Here is a 22476-nt window from a genome sequence, read left to right as displayed (position 1 = left end):
CTTTATTTCTGACTAGTTCTTTTTTATGGTTTCCATGTCCTTTTTATGCTGTTGAAGTTCTTTCTGAGTTCATCTGCTCTTCCCCTAAGTTCATTGAGCATCCTTGTAACCTGTGTTTTGGACTCTGCATCTAGTAGGTTGCTTGTCTTCATTTTGGTCAGATCTTATTCTGGAGTTTTAAAAAATTTTTATTTTTATTTTTAGAAACAGGGGAAGAGGAGTGAGAAAGAGAGGGAGAGAAACATCAATATGTGGTTGCCTCTTGTGTGCCCCCAACTGGGGACCTGGCCCGCAACCCAGGCATTTGCCTTGACTGGGGATCGAATCAGTGACCCTTTGGTTCTCAGGCTGGTGCTCAATCCACTGAGCCACACCAGCCAGGGCTACTCTGGAGTGTTGTTCTGTTGTTTCATTTGGGCCATGTTTCTTTGTCTCCTCATTTTGGCAGCCTCCCTGTGTTTGTTTCTATTTATTAGGTAGAGCTGCTACCACTCCTTGGCTTGGTAGAGTGGCTTAATGTAGTAAGTGTCCTGTAGGGTCCAGTGGCACAGCCTCCCTTATCACCCAAGTACCATGTGAGTGATATACACCCTTCTCTTGTAGTTGAGTCTTGATTGCTGTTGGCAGATCAGTGGGAGGGTTTTATCCTGGCTGAAAAGCTGCAAGGACTGGCTGTGACCAGTGACTACCAACCTCCGACCACTGTGGAGGATCAGCTGTTCAGGGGCCTACTCCACAGGGCAGTACTTCCTTCATCAGGGCTCTGGTGCCCATTAAGTCCACCCCTTGAGTGTGTTGCTTGTGGAGGTGGTTGGGTAGTGGTGCTCTGACGTGGTCTGTAGCTGTCCACTGGGTGTGCAGGCTTAGGATTTCCTGGGTGGTGCAAGCCAAGGTCAACTGTTCTGTTTGGGGCCAGCTGGCATAAGCTACAAAATGATCTGCAAATGGCTGCTACTTGTGCTGGGCTTAGAGGTGCCCAAGAGAGGCCAAGCTGTGAACCAAGGCCAGCTGTTTCTAGTGCCAGGCCTGGGGCTGCTTAGCAAGAGGTACAGTGCTTGCTGGGGTCAGATGCTGCTTGTTCGAGATGATTTAGGAAAATCTGAAGCATGAGCCAAGACAAGCCATTTGTATGGAAAAGCTACTGGAAACAGCTTGGGCGGGCCAGAAAGTTAGGTGGAGCAGAGCCTCAGGGAATCACCAGGGTGGGGCAAACAGTGTGAGCCAGGTTGATCGTGTTGCAGTTATGGTGCCCACCTGCCGGCTCTGTTGGGGAAGGCTCAGAAAAGGAACAGTGGCTTCTGCCAGCTTTCTGTTTGGGAGAAAGTGGCCCCCTAGCTCTTGCCCTAATGCCAGACAATTCGGTTCCTCTCTGTAAACCTCTGGTGCCTTTCAAGCTACTATCCCCAGACTGTAGCTCAGAGAGGGTGAATATGAGTAAGTCCATGTGTGGGTTCTTTAAGAGGAACTGCTTGGGAATCCAGCAGTTTTCTGGCTTCATGGCCTCGTTTCTCACTTGTTTTCACAGCCAGAAGTTATGGGGACTTAACTTCCTGGCACTGGAACCCTGGGCTGGGGGGCCTGGTGTGGGGCTGGGATCCCTCGCTCCAAAGATATCCCTCCTGATTTTCATCCACCGCATGTGGGTGTGGGACCAGCCCGTTCCACATCTCCGCCTCTCCTACCCCTCTCTATGTGGTTTTTCCTTAATTCTGTAGTTGTAGGACTTCCATTCATCTCGATTTCTGGAAATTCTGAAAAATGGTTGTTCTGTAGTTTAGTTCTAATTTTGATGTGGTTGTGTGAGTAGGTGAGCTGTGTTTACCTATGCTGCCATCTTGGCTTTCTCCCATTTTACTTTTTTAACCAGAGGGAGAAATAGTCTTGGTTTGGCAATGGTGAATCCAGAGTACACCTCCTCTACCTACTGGCCTCAAGGTATTCATGTGCTGGAGAAGCAACAGCCACCTTTCTAGAGGCCTGTAGGTGAAGCAGTGTCCTCAGAGCTGAATTTCTATTAACACGTTGCTTCCCGGGGAATTTAAATGCCTTTTAGAAATGACGAGAATTCTCGCCACCCATATGCAATATGTTGAGGCAAGAGGTTGGGCAATTGTTCCTGAGGAGAGATGAAAAAATTAGGGGAGTGCTGAACTCCCCAAGTTGGAGATTCAGAGGGAATAGTGGGAAATTTGAAGTAGAGGCAGAAGGAGGATATTGGTGGTGGAGTCAGTTCCAGGCTGAGTGTACTGGATGTAGTGGGGCAAGAGTATGGGAGATGATAGGTGAGTGGAGAGCTCTGCTTTTGAGTATTGACTGATGTCAGAGTTGGTGAGTGGAGACATTGAAGCTTTGAGAGATTTGAGAAAATTCTTCCAGGTCATATAGCTAGGCAGTTATTAAGCTAGAATAGGAATCTAGGTCTGGCTTGCTACAAAATGGTAGCTGTTTTCCCTCTGAGCTGTTAAAAAAAAAGAGATTGCCCTGACCAGTGTGGCTTAGTTGGTTGGACGTTGTCCCACAAAGTGAAAGGTCATGGGTTTGATTCCTGGACAGGGAACATGCCTGGGTTGCAGGTTCAGTCCCTGGTCGGGGCCACGTATGAGAGGCAACCGGTGGATGTTTCTCTCTCACATTGATGTTACCCTCCATCTTTTCTCCCTCCCTTCCCCTTTCTATAAAAATAAATAAATAAAATCTTTAGAAAATACAGATTAACAGTAGCTCCTGGGTGTTGCAGTGCTGTGAGTGATGACCACCTTTTCCGTCTTTTCTTCTTCCCCTTCTCTCTTCTTTTCTGAAGCAGATGTTTTCCTCCTCTCTACATGATCTATTGGGTTGGTCAAAAAGTCTGTTGCATTTCTAGTAGTGCTTAGTTGTCTTTAACTTCATTTGGAACATTTTTTTTTTAGATTGTATTGTGACAGCTGTCATATCAATGTGCATTTAAAAATACTTATCAAAATTGTGCAGCCATTTTAATGTTGAAGATGGAAGAAAATATGCAACATCTTTGGTGTATTATGCTGTATTATTTCAAGAAAGGTAAAAACACAAAAAAGGTTTGTGCAGTGTATGGAGAAGGAGCTGTGACTGATCGAGTGTGTCAAAAGTGGTTTGTGAAATTTCTTAGTACTATTGACATTTAGGCCAAATAATTCTTTGCTGTGGGACTGTCTTACACATTGGAAGATGTTTAGCAGCACCCCTGGCCTCTACCCACTAGAAGCCAGTAGTGGGAGATAGCCGGCATACTCAAAATATCCAAATCAATATAGTAATTGGTGAAATGAAAATGTGTCTTTTATATTACAGAAAAAACTAAATGGGCTTTTTGGCTAACCCAGTATTTTCTTTCATTGTGTGCCTGTATCGGGCACAAGCTCTCAGTTTCTGGGGAAGTTAGGCAGATGGGAATGGTTGAATAAAATGGCCAGACCTGGTTCATTCCAAACCTCAAATTCTTTTCATTGCAACATGAGTACTTTGGAAGAAAAGGAGACTTGGTGGTCTGTGTTTTTTGTTTGTTTGTTTGCTTGTTTTTTTCTTTTTTGTTGTTGTTGTTATAGGGAAATTTGAACCATTCACATTCATTATACGATTGGTCTAATTTCTATCACCTTATTTTATATTTTTTGTTTGTTTCTTCTTATTGCCTTATTTAATTTTAACACTTGATCTAGTTTTTAAAAATCCTCCACCCATAATTATAGTTATATATTGGCAATTACATTTATATTGATAGCAAAGTTAATTAAATTTAAATTTCTCTATCATTTTATCAAGGTTAAATAATAACTATTTTATCTTACTCTTTCAAAGTGAGACTTTTAGCATGCTTTCATGCTTTAGCTTTTCCAACCCCTATTGCTTGAATCCTGGATTTTGTTGAAATAATTTGGCATTTTAGTTCTGAGCTATTTTCTTATAATATGGTTCCTGGATTTTTAAATCTTTTCTTAATATGTGTTATAGTTTTTACCTACATTACTAGCATTTTGAAAAGATTTAATGATAAGTTTTAATAGATATCCTTTCCACCATTGTTTATTTCCTTTAGCTTGAGATGCTTATTCTGATATAATTTTTATTTTTGCTAGTATACTTCATCAAGTAGTTTTTAAAAGATTTTATTTATTTTTTAGAGAGAAGGGAAGGGAGAGAGAAAGAGGAGAGTAAACATTAATGTGTGAGAGATACATCAATTGGTTGCCTATTGCACACCCTCTCACACCCCAGCTGGGAAAAGGAAGAGGCGGTGCTTCTGTCCACGGAGGGGGAAAGCTGGGAGCTGAAATTCCTGGAAAGAGCCGAGGGAGAAGCAAAGGATGTTTCCCTTGGGAATGGGCAACCAGAGGCGTCCTTGTCCTCCAGCTCAACTAGAGGGTGGACCTGCTCTTCCAATAATCCCAGAAGCATATGCTCAGGTCAGGGCAACTACCAAGCAGGGACTTATAGCAACCAGAAACAATTTTTGAAATGATGTTGCTATTTCAATAACAGTAAGGTGTCATGGGAAAATCCAAAAGTTTGTTGTATTTTTAACACTTCTTTCACAATTTTGTATGGTTTATAGCTTGAATTAAATTTGAATGGGGTGGGGGGTGAGGCACCATTGTCTTTTCACTGCCACCTGCCTCAGCAGGAGCCCCGCCCTGATGTGAGGAGCTCTCGGTGGGCAGTGGGGCTGCATTCAGTGTCCGTCTCTGGCTGGTTTGCTTGTGTTTCTCACCGTCGATGGGTTTGTGTTGGGTTGTGGTCCATGGGTTTACATATCTGTGTGAATGTGTCTGTGAGTAGTTCCATGTCTTTGTGGATGTGCAGTTCTGTTGGCTTTCAAGTTTAACCCACATTGCTCTGTGGGTAGGAGGACACTATGCCCTTTCCCTTGATTGTCTCATGGACTCCCCAAACCAGGGGGCTGTGATTATTTTCCTGTTTTCCAGACAAGGAAAGTGACACTCAGATAGCTGGAGAGGCTTGCCCAGGGTCACACGGCTAGTAAGTAGGGGTGTGAGTCCTAGACTAGCAATTCCTAATAAAGGTGCTGCAGCGCTCTAACCCGTGCAGTGCAGTCAGCGACCGTGATCTTGCCATTCTTTGGAATAGCCAGTACCACAGGTTTTTAATTATTTACTTTGATTTTGTTTTGTTATGTGTTGTAATCCTCACCCAAGGATATGTTTTTTGATTTTAGAAAGAGAAGGAGGGAGGGAGGAAGGGAGAGAGGGAAGGAAGAAGGAAGAAACATCAGTGTGAGAGAGAAACACCATGAGTTGCCTCCCACGCACGCCCCCACCGGGGATCGAGCCTGAAACCTTTTGGTGTACAGGACTATGTTCCAACCAACGGAGCTACCCAGCCAAGGCTATTAACTTTATTTTTTAATAAACAAGACCAGAGTCAAGGCTATCCCTGAAATAAATGTCACCCTCGCGAGTGTTCAGAAGCCCACTGCAGAGTAATAGGGTAGAGCCCACAGCTTGCCTGAGGCTTAAGTGGACACACGTCTGGGCAGCCCTGGCTCCCAGGTGCCACCTCGAAAACCTCGTTTTGCCTCATTCACTCAAAGCCCTCCCTGACTAGGGCTGCTGGAATTCACCCAAAAAAGTAGTGTTAGATTTGAATTTCAGATATAATGTTTAGTATAACTTAGTAAGTTTTTAGTATAAGTATGCATAAGACATGCTTACACTACGAAATTATTTGTTGTTTTTCTGAAATCCAAATTTAACTGGGCAGCCTGTATTTTATCTGGCCACCCTGTGGCTGGTGTCTCCCTCCCCTGAGCTTACCCAGTTCGGACACGTTGACTCCGTTTCACTCACTGAGCCACACTGAGCTTCTCCTGAATGAGAATTTCTTGTCTTTGAGATTGGGAGCTCACTGACGGTCAGGGTCAAGATTGCCCTCCAGCCAGCTGAGAGCCTGTCAGGGTGCAAACACACATGTCCACTCCACAGCAGTGCTGGGGGCAGTGCCCAGGGTGTGCTTCTGGTGGAAGACAAGAGATAACCCAGTGGCAGGGGTGGTTGTGTGTGTGTGTACATTGTTTGCCATTTAATCATTTTTTATTTTTCAATTACGGTTGACATACATTATTATATTAATTTCAGTGATTAGACATTACATAACTTACTAAGTGATCATCCCGATAAATCTCATACCCATCCGATACCATACATAACATAGTATTAGAATATTATTGACTAAATTCCCTGTGCTGTGCTTTATATCCCCATGACTATTCTGCAACTACCAATTTGTACTTCTTAATCCCTTCACCTTTTTAAAATTTTTATTTATTTTTATTTTTAGAGAGAGGAGAAGGGAAGAAGTAAAATAGGGAGAGAAACATCCATGGGTTACCTCCCATACGCCCCCAACTGCCCCCAACTGGGACCTGGCCCGCAACCCAGGCATGTGCCCTGACTGAGAATCAAACCAGCAACCCTTTGGTTTGCAGGCCGGCACTCAATCAATCCACTGAGCCGCACCAGCCAGGAATAATCCCTTCACCTTTTATACCCATCCCCCCAAGCCCCCTCCTATCTGGCAACCGTCAAAATGTTCTGTGTATCTTTGAGTCTGTTTCCCTCCTACTTGTTAGTTTATTTTGTTTTTTAGATTCAGTTGTTGATAGATATGTACTTATTGCCATTTTATTATTTTTTAAATATTTCATTTATTTCTTTTTAGAGAGAGGGGAAGGGAGGGAGAAAAAGAGGGAGAGAAACATTGATCAGTTGCTTCTCGCACACCCCCACAACCCAGGCATGTGCCCTGACTGGGAATTGAACCAGCATCCTTTTGGTTCGCTGGCCAATGCTCAGTCCACTGAGCCACACCAGTCAGGGCACATCAAGTAGTTTTTCCAGAAGGGGAATAGAGGTGGTAATCTTCACACATCTGTAAATGTCTCTTTCCTTAAAAATTTTATTTATTTATTTTTAGAGAGAGGGGAAGGGAGGGAGAAAGAGAAGGAGAGAAACATTGGTTGCCTTTCTTGCTTGCCCCCAGCTGCGGACCTGCCTCATAACCCAGGCATGTGCCCTGACTGGGAATTGAACCAGCAGCCTTTTGGTTTGCAGGCCGGCACTGAAGCCACTGAGCCACACCAGCCAGAGCTGAAAATGTCTTTCTTTTAAACTTCAGGTCAGAGTGATCTATTGGTTGGGTGTAGGGATTTGGCATGGAACACAGTCCCTTGTCTCAGAACTTGTAATGGTTATTCTTCTATCTTCAGTGTTCAGAGATGTCGATTTGAGAAGGCTGTCCATTTTTCTTGCCTTTGCTGGAAATATGTTCTGTTTGAAAGTTTATAAGATTTTTCTCTTTATCCTTGGAGTTCAGAAATCTGCAGCACACCCTTGCCTTTCTTCCCTCTCAGGTGTGCATCTTTACTTTTCTCTCCTTGCAACCAGGTGAGCATAGGCAGTGGTAGCTCATCCCAGGCTTACCCCTGAAACTGTCTCCAAGGCCCCCCTTTCTCCGACTTCTCAGTGAGCTAGCAACAGCCCCGTCTTGGCTCACTTCTTTCGTTGTAACTTACTTCTCAGTGGGTCCATGGCAGCCCTGTATGGCTCACTCCTTTCCTATAACATTCCTAGAACGCCAAAGCAGAGCACTGCTTAGGCTCTCTCCTATTACTCCCTTGTTGCTTCTACCCTGAGCCCTTTCTTTGTTTCACTGTGCCCAGCTTTAATAAACGTACTCTCAAAATTAAAAAAAAAAAAAAAAAAGAAATATCACTGAGATATGCCCTGGATATGTCTTTTGCGTTAATCTTGGTACTACGTGAGCATTTCTAATCTGAAACCTCAAGACTGTTTTTAACTAAAGGAACTTTTATCTATTATTTTTAAAAAATGCTTCTCCATTTGTACCTATTTATCTTTCAGGAACTCCTGTTATTTATATAGTAGCTCTCCTGTGTCTATTCTTCATTTTCTAAATTTATTCTTACACATTTTTTTGGATTCTTTTTCTCTTCTAGCAAGCACTTCCCTTGATTTTCCAGCTTATTAATTTTATTGTTAGTGATGTTCTGTTTCTACTACATCTGTTGAATTTTTATTCAATATCGGGTCTTGGGAATCTTTTTGTCACACAGTTCCTTTGCAGTATCTTGAATCTCCTTAAGAATTCACAGTCCAGTAGTTTTCTCTTATCCGCGCTTTTGCTTTTTTGCAGTTTCAGTTACCTGCAGTCAACTGCAATCTGAAAATAATGGAAAATTCCAGAAATAAACAGTTCATAAGTTTTAAATTGCACACCATTCTGAGTAGCATGATGAAATCTTGTGCCATCCTGTTTCATCCCACCTGAGACATGAATCATCCTTTTGTCCAGAGTATCCACACTGTAGATACTTCCCTCCCATTAGTCACTTAGTAGGTGTCTCTGTTATCAGATCGACTGTCCCGGTATCACAGTGCTTGTGTTTAAGTAACTGTTATTTTAGTTAACAATGACTCCAAAGAGTGTTTCCCTGAAGTGAAAAGGTATGTGTGTGTAGGAAAAAACATAGTAAAATATATATATAGGGTTCAGTACTATTTGTGGTTTCAGGCATCCACTGAGGATCTTGGAATGAATATCTTGCAGAGGAGGGGAACTACTCTAGTATTTAAATTCTCTTGTTTCCTACATTAACTCTGGTGTGAACCACATGATGAGATTGGGGAGCTTGTTCTGGTGTTCTCAGGCTGCTCCTATATTTATTTATATCCTGAACTTCCAGAATATCCCCTTCTAGGAATTCCTTTAGCCACCTTGTAAGTACTGAGAATTAAGTAAGGACAGCCATTCTTCCCTGAGAGGCCAACTATGAAGGGGATGACAGATGGGACCTCTCATTGAAGGAGGAGAGCCTCTTAAATTTCTGGGCTCTGTTAAGGTGTGACTAGGGAAAGTGAGCTCTCTCCTTGTGTCCAAGGGAGGCAAGTCCCTTTGGAGGCAATGGCCTGAGCAGGGATGGCCGGAAGGGGCCGTTCTCTCCCCATGTGCTGAGGGCATCTACCTTGGCTTGGCCAGCTGGGACTCCTCAGATAACCTTTCCATGGTCCCAGCCCCTCCACCTCGGCCTGGTGCTGAAATCGTCAAGTTGCCTCCTGCCAGAAGTTGGGGGATAGAGAAGAGTCACAAGCAGGATTCCTTGAGAATTATTTTAGCTTACATTGAAATAATACTCCAAGCATTATAACTGGTACTCCCTCTAACAGCGTTGGTGGCATGTTCCTCCTGGTCTTCTCCTGAGCCTAGACAGACACGGTGCCAGAGGCGTCCTTAGGTCCTAGTGTGGCCTGGCCTTGATTAAAATGTCAACAAATGTTGGGTAGGTGAGTGACAGCTCTTTTTTTTTTTTTTTGTAGAAAATAAAAAGCCAGGTAAAGGTCCCAAAGGCTGCAAGAAGGTAAAGGTAAGTTGACCCCACCCTCTGGTAAGGTATGCCCATTGTTGGGGTAAGCTAGGAACATGCTGCCTGTCCTAGAAGAGACCCACATTGGACTCGGTGGATGTGGCTTTTCTCCCCTCTCTGGGCGACTACAGCAGAGAATCAGCAGCATTTGTTAAGTTTACACTGCAAGCCACACTCTACTTTGTGCTTGATTTACCTTGGGTAGGGATTGTCACCATCCCATGTTTTAGATGAAGAAACTGAGCCTTAGTGAGAAAGTTCCTAGGTTCAAGGTAGTGCATCTGGAGTTTGAGTCTGAGTGCCAGGTCTCTATCACTCATGGGGAGGAGAAAGGCCAAAACATAATCTTTGGCTTCAGCTCCTGGATCTCCTGGTCCTGCCAGGAAAGGTGTGGACAAGTAAGACTGGGGCCAGAGTAGTGGTTCTCAAATTTTAGCATGGTTAAAGTTCTCACACTTTAGGGCTCCAGAATTACCTGGAGGGGCTGGTTCAAACACAGATTGCTGGGCCCTACCCCTGGGTTTCTGATTTAGTGGGTTTGTCTTGGCACTGAGAATTTGTATTTCCAATGAGTTCCCAGGTGTTGCTGCTGGTTCTGGTCCAAGGAACATACTTTGAGAACTATTTAGCTTTTCCCTTGGCCTTTACTTGGGAAAACTTCCCTGTACCCCTACCCCACCCCATTTCCTGGGATTATTCAGTCAGTCCCTGCCTGGCTAGGGGAAGGATGATTTCTCTCTAGCCAGATGGGAATACCTCTGGGGCAGAACCCTTCTTTTTGCTTGCTCTTTTCCTCCCTTTTACCCCAACAACTACACTTCTGAGAAGCTTTAACCTCCCTGGGAAGGGTGATTTCTCTGGGTTCATTAGCTCTTGTTTGATTTTTTTTTTCCCTATTGTGTGGTGACCATCCTGCAAAGCAGAATGGAAAGAAAACAGCCTCCAAGGTGGCCTCCGTTCCCCAGTTTGTTCACTCCAATGATCATGCCATCCGGGAGGCTGTATTAAAGAAGAAGAGGGTAAGCCCTTTACCATGGGAGAGAGAGGGGGTTTGGCTTGACTGCCAGATCCGCAGGAGGGGTAAATGGAAGAGCAAAGGCCAGAATGGTTAGGGTTACGGGAGCTGTTGTGGAAGGAAGAAGGAAGGGTGTTGCTTTGGTAGTTGCTTTAAGTGTCTGCATTTGCTCACCTCCCAGCCCATTGCTGTCTGGCTTATGTTCCCATCATGCCACTGAAATGCCCCGTTTCCCCCCCGCCCCCCCGCCCTGGCCTCATCAGTGCATTCTCTGACATTAGACTTATAGATAGTTTTCATCTCATCTGATCCAAACTCTCTGCATTTGAGACTGCTTTTCTTGAAACACTCCCACTTTGACTTCCTTGTCATCTCACTCTCCTAGATGTCCTCCTTCCTCTTTTCCAGTCCCTCCCTGTTCTATAAATGGTGGGACACCCCACAACTTTGTTATTTTTCCTCTCTGGTCTGTAGGGATTCCAGTCTCTGCCAGGAACACATTCTCGCTTGGCTTCCTATGCCCCTCTTTCCATTCCTGTACCTCTCTGTTTTTTTCTTATCTCAGACCCACTATCTCCTGCTGTCATATCTGCTTTGTCCTTGTATCTCTGCTCTTCCCACCTCTGCCATGTCACACTGTTCCTTCCATCACCCGCTCCCTGTTACTCTCGGTCTCCCAGCCCTCCCTTAGGCTGCACACCTAGTCAGCTACAGTCCTGCCGTGTCACTTGTTAGGTTGAGATGAGGGAGAAGCAGCAGGCTGCCCGGGAGCAGGAGAGACACAGACACAGGACCATGGAGAGCTACTGTCAGGATGTCCTGCAACGCCAGAAGGAGTTTGAGAGCAAGGTAAGGGAACAGTCTTTGTCCCTGGGCAGGACGGGTGTGGGATTGCTCAAGAGCATCTTTTGCTGTTGCTCTCTGAAAAGGAAAGAGAGAGGGTGTGAGATGGTTGGAAGGGAAGTAGGGAATCAGTGCAGAAAGCATAGGAAAAGAGTGAGGATGGAGGGAGGGAGGATAAGGGGGAGGTAAAGGGCCATTTTGAGTCTTGTGTGACTGAACAACCCTGGATAGGTCCTTTCTCCCAAGCTGGATCCCAAAGACAGGTATGGGGAGGGGGCGGTTGGGAATGGGGGTTGGGAGATGTAGGACTAGGGGAAGAGGGAGAGAGGGACTGGGTATGACGGGAGGGTTGAGAGAGTAGTATATGTGAGGGAGATGTCCTCTCCCTTCTTGGGCTTCTTATTGCCTTTCTGGCATATATTCTGGTCTCACAGCATATGCACTTTCCAACTCATAGTCCCTTTTCTACATAAAGCACATATTTTGCCTTCCTCATTCCATGTCCCCCATGGCTTGTTTTTCTCACACCTTCCTCTCCCATTCCTCCTTAACACACCCATGTGCACACTCAGGCCTCCATCTGGTGCTTGAACACACACTGACACATAGGCACATATAGGCATCATGTTGGTCTGTCTGTTCTTCTAGTTCCCAGTTTTGTTGGCTGGTCAGAGCTACTCTTTGGTGGACTGGGACTCACATGGCTTCCCTAGCCTTTCATGTTTCCAAAGCCCTGGCTCTCACTCTCTATTTCCGCCCCCTCCCCCCAGATCATTCTGTCTTTTTCTTTCCCTTTAGGAGGAAGTTTTGCAGGAATTAAATATGTTTCCTCAGCTGGATGATGAGGCAACAAGGAAGGCTTATTACAAGGAGTTCCGTAAGGTATGGAGGAGATCCATTTTTTTTTCAGAGAAATACTGATTTTAATTCAACATAAAGTAAACTCTAGGCATCTTTCAGCCTAAAAATTAGCAAAATTGCAAGGCACAATTATCCCCCATTCTTGTTACATGGCTCTAGTTACAAAAATTTTTTTTATGAAAATTGTATAACAAAAATAGAAGTCAGATTTAAAAAAATAGTATTAAAAATTTCCACAAGACCTATGAAAGTTATTCCTTATTCTACAAAATAGCATCAGTAAGATGATCAGAAGGTGTTAAAAACCATTATTACAATGGTATTTCTGAAATGCAGCTTGTCTGACCTCCTGTTATCCCTAAAAACAATTTATCATAGAATTAAAAGAAAAAGACTTTAAAATCTGTGGAGGGAGGACTGACTTTTTATTGCAGCTTCCCCCTGCAATCTCTTAGATGAGGGAAAGGTGCAAGGAATGTGCTTCTGCCCCTGACCGTTGCTGCTTCTGAGTTTAGAGAAAAGCTGAGGAATTAGAGTCATCCTTATAATCTAGGGAGCTGTGTCTGCAGAAGTCGGGAGGGTGCATTTGGGGGCTCCTTACCTAAGCTCCCTCTTTCATCCCCTCACATAGAAAAGAGATAGCAAGGATCCATGTCTGCCTACATAATATATGTCAGCTTATAACCCTACCCACGCCCTTCCTGAGCTCCTAGGAGGAGCAGTCACTGGGATGGATTTAACTAAGTTTGGCCCTGCCTTTGGGTCTGTGGGAAGAAATAGCCTTGAATATGACAATAACTTCATCCCTGCTGAAATAATCATTAGTGTGGAAACTACTCTCACTGGGTCCGCAACAGCAAATCTTAGCCCTTTATACTGAGGCCAGGGGAACATGCTGGGTAAAATTCAAGCATGACAGAGACATCATTTCCTCTTCTGTCCTAGAAAAAAAAGTATCCTGACCCCTTAAAATGTCCCTTAGCTACATGTCTACCACTGCACACTCCTGGAGGCAAGTTGCCACAGATGTTTAAAAAAAAAGTTGTAGTAACTGTCTTGGGTGACTTTTTAGCCTTAACCTGAGTATTGGAGAGCAAGGCACTGTGGTTTTGGTATATTAGCCATTGTTCCTGAGTGGTAAACCCAGCAGAGGGGAAAAAACCATCTTTGCTAACTATTTAATGTCTCAAAATTTTAGAAGACAAAATGAGCACTGTGTTTGGCCACTCCAAACAGCTAAGTTGAATTGCGCAAGAAGTTGGCACCTTGGGCTCCCCCTGCCAGGAGAGCATCAGGTGGCACTGATGAGGTACATGGTTTGACCCCTCACAGCTGAGCTGAGGAAGGGCAGAGCCTGGGATGCATCTCCTAGGTTCTGGCTCTGCCCCATGCCCCAGGCAAAGAAGTCCTTCAGAGAAGTGAAGAGATGTTAGATAATAGGCACACTCCAGAACATCCTGAGCAGCTTCTGGCGGGCACCACGGCCCATGTTGGACATGTGTGTAGTGTACAGGAAAGCCATAAGTCCTTTCTAGCTCAGTACACCACAGAACATCTTCTTTGCCATTCATGACAACAGGGAAAAGTTCGACTTGGTGGTTATTTTCTGTACTTTCTTTAACTTTGCTGTCCTGTTGAACTCCAAACAGTCCTGCAGCTCAAATTTATCATTCTTTGATGCTATCATCGGCCTGTTCATCCTGGGTAGGTTGCCCCAGAAGTATCAGGCCCAGTGAGCAGTAGACACTTTGGTGGCATCAATCATCACAGGATTACACTCAAGGAACTGAGAGATGTCCCTCTTGTTGCCAACCTTCACGGCTACCACATTCTCAAACATGCAGAAGAAGGGCCGGTTCTTAACCTCCTTGGGGCGTGAGTAATTCAGCAGGTGGTAGAACTCAAAAGTGGCCTGTCCCTCATACAGGCCTTTCCTGGTAGGGTTCACATTTGAGAGCTCATTACATAGGCTTCTACTAATCACCAAGTCAAAGGGGCCCCATTCTTCACTATTTTTCTTGATGATGTTCTTAACATCATTCACATATTTGATATTGCCTTCGTGCCTAACAGTGCCAGTGGTGGTGGATTCTCCACATACTTCAGAGGCGATATACTTCTCTGATGCCCAGTTTTCTGAGGTCCAAGTAGCCTGTGGCAATTCCATCAGACGGACAAGACTTGAATGGGCCACCATCAGGCTGCAGGAATCACAGGGTATAACTTGAGGGCTTCATATTTGAGACCTGTGTCGCTGGTGAAGAAGGACTGAAGTGCACATTTCTAGTTCTCCGGCACTGCAAGACCCCATGACAGCACTGAAGGAGGCATATGTAGCAGCTCCAGGACTCCCGCAGCTTGGCATCTGCTGCTGTGCTTGTGCCCACCAGCACTTCCGGGCACTCCACACAGAAGCACTGGCAGCAGCTCATGTTGCTGCACCGGAGCAGCTCGTGGCCCTCATGGCACATGGTGCAGTAGGACTGATAGCCATCATCATCGTACATATAGAACGGCTCGAGGAACCAGTCCCGGCATATCTGGCAGAGCCCACCCTCAAAGAGAGGGTGTAAGGACACAAGTCTTTTTGGTTTTTTTTTTTTTTTTTTTTTTTTCCAGGGAGAACCACTCCAAGACACATTATAATCAAAATGTCAAAAGTTAAAGATAAAGAGAGAATCTTAAAAGCAGCAAGAGAGAAGAAAAGAATCATGTACAAAAGGGTCCCAATTAGACTGTCAGCTGACTTCTCAAGGGAGACCCTGCAGGCAAGAAGGGACTGGCAAGAAATATTCAAAGTAATGAAAAGCAAAAACCTACAACCACGAATACTCTATCCAGTGAAATTGTCATTCAGAATAGAAGGGCAGAGAAAGTGTTTCCAGGACAAAACAAAACTGAAAGAGTTCATTAGATCCAAACCACTGTTATATGAGATGTTAAAGGGACTGGTTTAGAAAAAGGAGGATCAAAACTATGAAATCTAAAATGAAAACTGCATCACAAGAAACAACAACAGAAGCTAGGGAACTGAAACAAAGGCAAACTAAAAAGTCTTTTTGGTTTTTGTTTTTTTTTAACCACAGGACAAACAGCTGTCTTTCAGACTACTCTTGTTGGCAACATCCAAAGCCACTTGCTTTAAACTCTGGTCTTCTCATTCTTTGCCATTGTTATAGCAATTGTTTTTTGAGGCACTTGGATGGGGGGCAGTAGTCAGTGGAGGTGGCTGAGCCATCAGCTGTGCATCTTTGAGTCTTATTCTCGTATTTCCTTGATTCTCAGTTCCCACTGCCTGTACAACGCACCGATGACTTATTAACAACTGGTTGCTTGTTGTTGTGTTTGAGGCCCCTGATCCTGGTGGACTTGAAGCCCCCATGGCCCCATTCCAACATGGGCTACATGTAGCTGGTCCTTCAATAGTTCTGTAGGGCTGTTGGGGAAGGTCTTGCCAGCCCCTATCCTGGCTTTCTTCAGGGTGTGGTACATGGCCTTCCTATAAGAGACCAGCTTATTGAAGGTTGCCAGATTAGTGTGCTGGCTGAGTAGCCCCAAGGCTACCAGCTTATCTGCGGAGATGTTGGAGAACTTGCCATTACCAAACCACTGGACCCACCACATGCGGGACATGGCCTGGTGCTTGGAGGTGGCCTTCTAAGACAACACCGTGGCAGGCCACCAGGAGAAGCCTTTGATCTTTCCCAACACAAGGTTTCCTATTCCAAACTCCTTCCATCGTGATACTTGGTGCCATCTGTATCTTTGCCCTCTGCATCCACCTGTGGGAAGTCCAAGTTCTCCTGTTGACTGTCCTGGGCCAGGCGGGTATAAGGGGTACTGCTGCTTTGGGGCATCACGATTATCTGTGAGGTTGATGGTGAGGTAGGGGCTGTCAGGGGATGGCCACAGTGTGCCTGCTGAGGATGCCGCCTGCCGCCTCAGGGACCTGGTAGCTGAGAACTCCACCCGGGACTCTTAAATATGATGTGACTGTGGCCCTGACAGCCTTCGGTGGAACGTGAACGTGGCAGAGACCTGTGCCTCTTTCTACTAGAGGCACTGGTGTTATTTTGGGTTTGAACAGCTGCGTTTTCAGACCAAGTCCTGGTTTCACATAGAGTTTTTGGCAACACTGGAGTGTTGGAGCCATCTTCATCTGTCCGTTCCTCTCCCATCGCCCATCAGAGCCTGAGTATAACTTAGCAGATTGGAGACCTCCCTCTTAGACAGTTGTGAATTTGATCTGTAGCCTCTTATCTCTGGGTTGTTGACAGCCTCCAGAATCGGAGGCGGGGGTATGTCCTTGGAGTCAGAAGACTGGTCACTGCAGCGCCCATTGGTGATGATGGAGTTCTTCCTTCCCCTGGTGTCCTACTCTGTTGAGTTGCCTGGTGTCTCCCATCATTGTTTCCTGCCCAGAGCCTGACTGGGGTGCAGCTCCGTGGTAGAGCCTTGGGTCTGGGTCCGGACATGCCGGCCCCTGCAGAAATGGGTGGCCATGTAGAGAGATCAGCTGGCGAATTAAGCTGAATTTACTTGGGCCACTTAACCCCTGCGCTGCCATCTGGGTGTGACTGCTCCCTCCTCAACATGCCAGTGGGCACGTGGCATATACTGGGGACGCTTGGAGCATCATCCACTGGGCTGTGGTCAGGGGTTGGCGGCAGCTGCTGTGAGGAAGCAACGCAGGCTGAAGAGGGCAGAGGGAGAAGGTCGGGACCCATTTCTAAAAGTCCTTTACGGAGGACACCAATCTAGTTTTATCTCCTCTCCATTTCTGTTTTTTCTGACTGAGATGGAGACCTTTTCTTTCACTGGTCTGTGTGATTGCTACCCAATCTTTTCTCTGCCTTCATTGCTCATCCTCTGCCCAGCAGGTAGTGGAATACTCTGATGTGATTCTGGAAGTCTTGGATGCCAGGGACCCGTTGGGCTGTCGCTGCTTCCAGATGGAGGAGGCTGTCCTGTGTGCACAGGGCAACAAGAAGCTGGTCCTGGTCTTGAACAAGATTGGTGGGTATTGAGAAGGATTCGGTAAGGCAGGGCAGGGGCCAGCTCTTCTTGAAAGATTAGCTTAGACCAGACCCTGAGACCCAGCAGCTCAGTGGTATGCCTAACAATTGTGCAAGGTAGAAATTCTTGTTCCAGTTTTTAAAGCCAGGAATCTGGGAAGTGAAATCATTTGTCTAAAGACACACACAGAGTGTAGCAGAAATTGGGAATGGAGTCCAAGCCTGTGTGCCTTTGGTTCCTCCTTCTTGCTGTTCTGGGCTTTATCTGTGACTGGCCAACCCAGGAGACTTCTCTAAGCTGGAACCCAAAGATGAGGGCATGGGCTCAGGAGTCATTCAGGTCTGGGCCTCATCCCAGTTGTGCCATTTTGTCTGAGATCTTGGACTAGTCATATCACTCAAGAGCTTCCATTTCTCTAGCAGTAAAATGGGCTGTGATTGTCCCAACCTCACAAGGTGGTTGTGAAAATTAATAATAAAGTACTTGGTATATATGTGGTCAGTACCTCATAAATGGTAGTCATTTTTGCCCATGTTATTCTTTTTTTTAAAGTATATTTTATTATGTTGTTACAGTAGTCCCAATTTTTTCGCCTTTGCTCCCCTCTGCCCAGTACCCCCCCTTCCCCCAGCAATCCCACCCCCCTTAGTTTATGTCCATGGGTCATGCATATAAGTTCTTTGGCTTCACCCTTTCCTATATTATTCTTAACATCCCCCTATCTATTTTGTACCAACCGATTATGCTTCTTAATCCCTGCACCATTTCTCCATTTCTCCCCCTTCCCCCTCCCAGCTGATAACCCTCCAAAATGATCCCTATGCCTATGATTCTGTTCCTATTCTGGTTTGCTTAGTTGGATTTTGTTTTTATTTTTTAGATCCAGTTGTTGATAGTTGTGAGTTTGTTGTCATTTTGTCTATGTTATTCTTGACCTTTGGTCAATACTAGAATGATCTAGAGAGGGAATGGGAAGCACAATCTTTGGGAGACCTCTGGCAGCCTGGGTACCCTGAGCACCCTGGCTTGGAAGGAAGGCATCTGGGACCAAATAGCTAGCTTTCCCATTTTCCTTAAGGGAAGAGCGGTCCTGTCAAGAAGGGCCAAATGGTCCCCTAGAATAGAATGTCCTTTCTAACTAACATTGGGACAAGACAGGGAGTGGCAGGGCCAGGGAGATAGATACCTGTCGGCAGGAGGTGGGCCTAACCTTGGGTACGGATAGATACCTCTTTGGAATGAGCCATCGAGGTCATATTCTCCTTACCAGTTCTCTTTGTTCCTTTCTTTCAGACCTGGTCCCCAAGGAGGTTGTAGAGAAGTGGCTGGATTACCTTCGGAATGAGCTGCCAACCGTGGCTTTCAAGGCCAGCACCCAGCATCAGGTCAAAAACCTGGTAAGCTGGGCCCAGGGACCATCTAGATTCTTTCAGGGTAGCCTGGGGCCAGGGATGGGAAATCATGACTTAGGCTTGGGTCTCCAGCTCTTTGGTAATTGAATTGGGCCTTCAACTTTGAGTTGTTTGCTTTACTAGATAACTTAATATTAGTTTCATTCTATTCCTTCCAATATTATTACTCTTTAGGGAGCATTTTTTGAGATATAAGGGTGGTAAAAACTGGAAAGTATAGTTACTTTGTTAAATTTTAAAATACATGGCTTTATTTTTATCTTTAAAACATCACACTACTTCCTAATTATATCATTAACACAAATACATTTTTATTGTAAAATATTAAAGTATACGAAAACATTTGTTGCTTCTAGGGAGAGAAACTGGGTGCTGGGGACATTTTTTCAATTTTTTACCAGGTGTAAAACTTATTATTTATTAAACATAAAGTAGAAAAAATAAAAACAATTATAGATAAAGCTTAACTACCCTTTCACCAATATCCCTCATTCTAGTCTCCTTTATCCATATATAACTAGAAGTAACTACCATTGTCAGTATGGAAGGATCCAGATATTTTTCTGTACTTTATATATACAGGGATGGATATATAAAGGAAAATAGTGTTTGCAGGTATCACACGTGTCATCCTGAAGCTTGATTTTTTTTTTCCTTCAGGATCTTTTTGTAAAGATGCTGACTTTTTGATGCTAAAGAAAACTAGTTTCTAATGTTCTATTGTTATAACCAGTACTTCAACATACAGCCTTGCACATGTTTGTATAGGTTAGGTATTGAGAGGTGGAGAAGCTGGGTCATAGGCTTTCTTCATTTATATTTCCCTAAACACTGGCAGATTGCACCCCCCCAAGTGGCTGTACCATTTATGTTCCTGCCAATGGGGTAGATGAATGTGTGATAGGGCCTATTTCCCTCTACCCTTGCCAACATTCATTATCATTAAACATTGTAATCTTTGCTAATCTGGAAGACACATGATATCTCAGTAAAAAATTTTTTGACCTTTTTGATGGCAAAAATGTGGTAAGAATCCTTTGCTATCAGGTTTCTTTCAGTCATTATCTACTGTTTTTTAAATTTTTTATATATTTATTTTTAGAGAGATGGGAAGGGAGGGAGAAAGAGAGGGAGAGAAACAGCAATGTGTGAGAGTTACATTGATAGGTTGCCTCTTGCTCACCCTCAACTGGGGACCTAGCCTACAACCCAGGCATGTGCCCTGACTGAGAATCAAACCAGTGACCTTTAGTTCGCAGGCCAGCACTTAATCCACTGAGCCACATCAGCCAGGGCTAGTTGTTTTCTACTTTAAAGATATATCTCATTAACCTGTTTCTTATTGTTGGATATTTAGATTAATTTCTATTTTGCAGTGCTGTGGTGGGTAAGGAAAGAGAAAGAGATGGAAGGGCATTATGGGCAGAGGAGGTGGCATCAGGAGTAAAGAGTTGGAGGCTGGAATGGCCTTGTCCTTTGCAGGCAGGGATGACAGGCATCCCTGTTGTGCAGACGAGGGCACCAAGACCATGAGAAGGGAAGCAGGATTTGCTAGGGACACACCTGTGAGAGGAAGAGTTGGAAGTCCGATCTGGACTGTCCCTAGGTTATAATGCCATCCTGTCCCTGCTGAAGGAAGCAAGAGACGTGTATAGGCAGAGGTGGGGACAAAGAAGACAGTGGAAAAACAGAACTTGTGGGTCTCCGAGGACAGCAGAGAAATGGCAGGTATCCAGTGCCTGTGTGAGAAGCCTTCCACTTTGGGTCAGGGATCTTAATGATCACAGGCAGACCCTGAAAGTTTCTCTGAAAGGTGAAAATCTGGGCTCAGACCACATCTCCCTCCTAATGCTTCTTCTGTACTATCCCTCCTTTTCTAGAATCGTTGCAGTGTGCCAGTAGAGCAGGCCTCTGAGTCACTGCTGAAGAGCAAAGCCTGCTTTGGAGCTGAAAACCTCATGAGGGTTCTGGGGAACTATTGCCGCCTCGGTGAAGTGCGCACCCACATCCGTGTGGGTGTTGTGGGTAAGGCGCCTGGGGGAGGCCATGGGGCCAAGGCTTCTCCTTGGCAAGGGGGCTTCACTGGGGATAAGGATCCTGGGAACTTCATATTACCTTTTTGGGGGAAGAGAGAAGTTCAGAAAGGGTTTCATAATTTGTAATTTGGGTCGATGGACACAGGAATGCATATTCAGAACCACTATGGACCAAGTACACAGGGCTAGGCTTGGAGTTGACACCACCTTATCCACCAGAGCTGCAGGAAGGGATGGTGAACATTCCCCTTTTACAGAGAGGATCACTGAGGCTCATAGATGGGAAAGGGATTGGAAGGACTCAGTTCTGTTGAGACAGTGCAGAACTAAGACTCAAACCTGGGTCTGTCTGGATCCCAGGGCACTGAGGGAAGGATGGTAAATTTGGAATGGGGGAATGGAGAGAGACAGAGGTAGACCATTAGGGAGAGGAAGTAAAATCAAGAGACACAGACATGGAAGAGAAAGCCGGACACTGGGAAAAAGGTATACAGTATTCCCTCACTTATCGCGGGTATTACATTCTAGACTCCCCACAATAGGTGAAAATCCGCGAAGTATGAACCTTACATTTATTTTAGTTTTTATATATGTTTTAAGGCTTTATAAACCCTTCTCACACACTTATAAACCATTCCCAGTCCCTTATTAACCTTTCCCACTCCCTTATTAACCTTTTACACACTTTTATAAACACTACTTATGTTCTTAAACATATTTTACACTCTTAAATCTACATAACTTTAACAACATACATATACAGTACCACAAAATCCCGCGATATAGCGAAAAATCCGCGATAAATAATTAAATATAATATTTTAAAAAATCTTGCAATATAGTGAGGACACGATAAGTGAACTGTGATACAGAGAGGGACTACTGTAGATGTACATACTTGAATAGACACATAAAAGGAATTGGGAAGCCAAATGGTGCGGTTGGTGGCCAGTGGAAAGGGGAGACAGATTTGAATGACAGAGGCATGCAGAGAGACAGAAATATGATCAGAAAGAAATACCAAATGGACACAGAGACAGATGTGCATGGAGTCCTGCAAGGAGAGATATAAGAGGGCTAAAGCCACCCCATGTATGTGGGGAGGCAGACACATATACATATCCAAAGAAAGAATGAGAAAGAGACAAACATAGGGATAGAGAGACAGATTTAGAGAAACATATGAGAAACAAGCAGGAAGAAAAATGGAGACACAGGAACACACAGATCCATAAACACAAGTACAGATCCACACGTGCAGAGATGTGTATACGAGCAGACTTAGTGGAGGCACCTCTAGAGATAGACAGACCCAGGAGCAAAACACATGCAAACCAAACGCTTCCTACACATTCACCCCAACTCTACTTCTTTCAAGCGAATAGAGCCAAGAGAGACACATGTGCCCAGATATACTAGGCTCTCAGACACAGCCACACACCCAGATTCACAGAGAGACAAATACACAGACACGTCTATGATGAGATAGATATATATGCCTAGAGGAGGGGGAAAAAGGGGGTGGAGTAAGGAGGGGGTTCGGGAGACACAGGGAGAGAAAGACAATGCAACAGGCACAGAGGAGTGTACATGAAGAGAGACTAGCCCACTGAGAAAATGAACGTGAGCAGAGTTGACTTAGAAGTAATTACAAAGAGGTAGAATTGGTGGGGTGGGACGGAGAAGAGAAAAGACAATGGCTACAATGAGAGACAGTGAGACAAACTGTCAAAGAGATGTACAGAGAGAGTTGTGGTAGAAAGACTGAGTAGGAGAGAAAGTAAAAAGTGGAAAAGGATATTTAGAATGAGAACAAACAAGGCACGCATGCATGCACGCACACACACACAAAGGGAGTGGGGGGGAATACATATA

General features: G+C 44.8%; 1 protein-coding gene and 1 pseudogene across 4 annotated transcripts in view; one reads left to right on the top strand and one right to left on the bottom strand.

Moving 5' to 3' along the window:
* The window catches only part of GNL3L (G protein nucleolar 3 like), a 36013-nt gene that overhangs the window by 5837 nt on the left and 7700 nt on the right, over positions 1–22476 (top strand). For 3 of the 4 annotated variants that reach the window (XM_090265418.1, XM_090265416.1, XM_090265415.1), the window contains 7 exons: positions 9372–9418; positions 10342–10437; positions 11169–11282; positions 12075–12158; positions 17015–17153; positions 18447–18550; positions 20446–20590. In XM_090265418.1, the coding sequence (XP_090121544.1) occupies positions 9372–9418; positions 10342–10437; positions 11169–11282; positions 12075–12158; positions 17015–17153; positions 18447–18550; positions 20446–20590 (729 nt within the window). The remainder of the gene's footprint in view (positions 1–9371; positions 9419–10341; positions 10438–11168; positions 11283–12074; positions 12159–17014; positions 17154–18446; positions 18551–20445; positions 20591–22476) is intronic. The other variant, XM_090265419.1, reaches the window with a different exon arrangement.
* LOC149991360 (DNA (cytosine-5)-methyltransferase 3B pseudogene) lies at positions 13429–16545 on the bottom strand (annotated as a pseudogene).

Source organism: Furipterus horrens, unplaced genomic scaffold, assembly GCF_987537825.1.
Source record: "Furipterus horrens unplaced genomic scaffold, mFurHor1.1.pri manual_scaffold_17, whole genome shotgun sequence".
Lineage (NCBI taxonomy): Eukaryota > Metazoa > Chordata > Mammalia > Chiroptera > Furipteridae > Furipterus > Furipterus horrens.
Note: the sequence above shows the minus strand (reverse complement) of the source record. Positions and strands in the feature narration are given on the sequence as shown.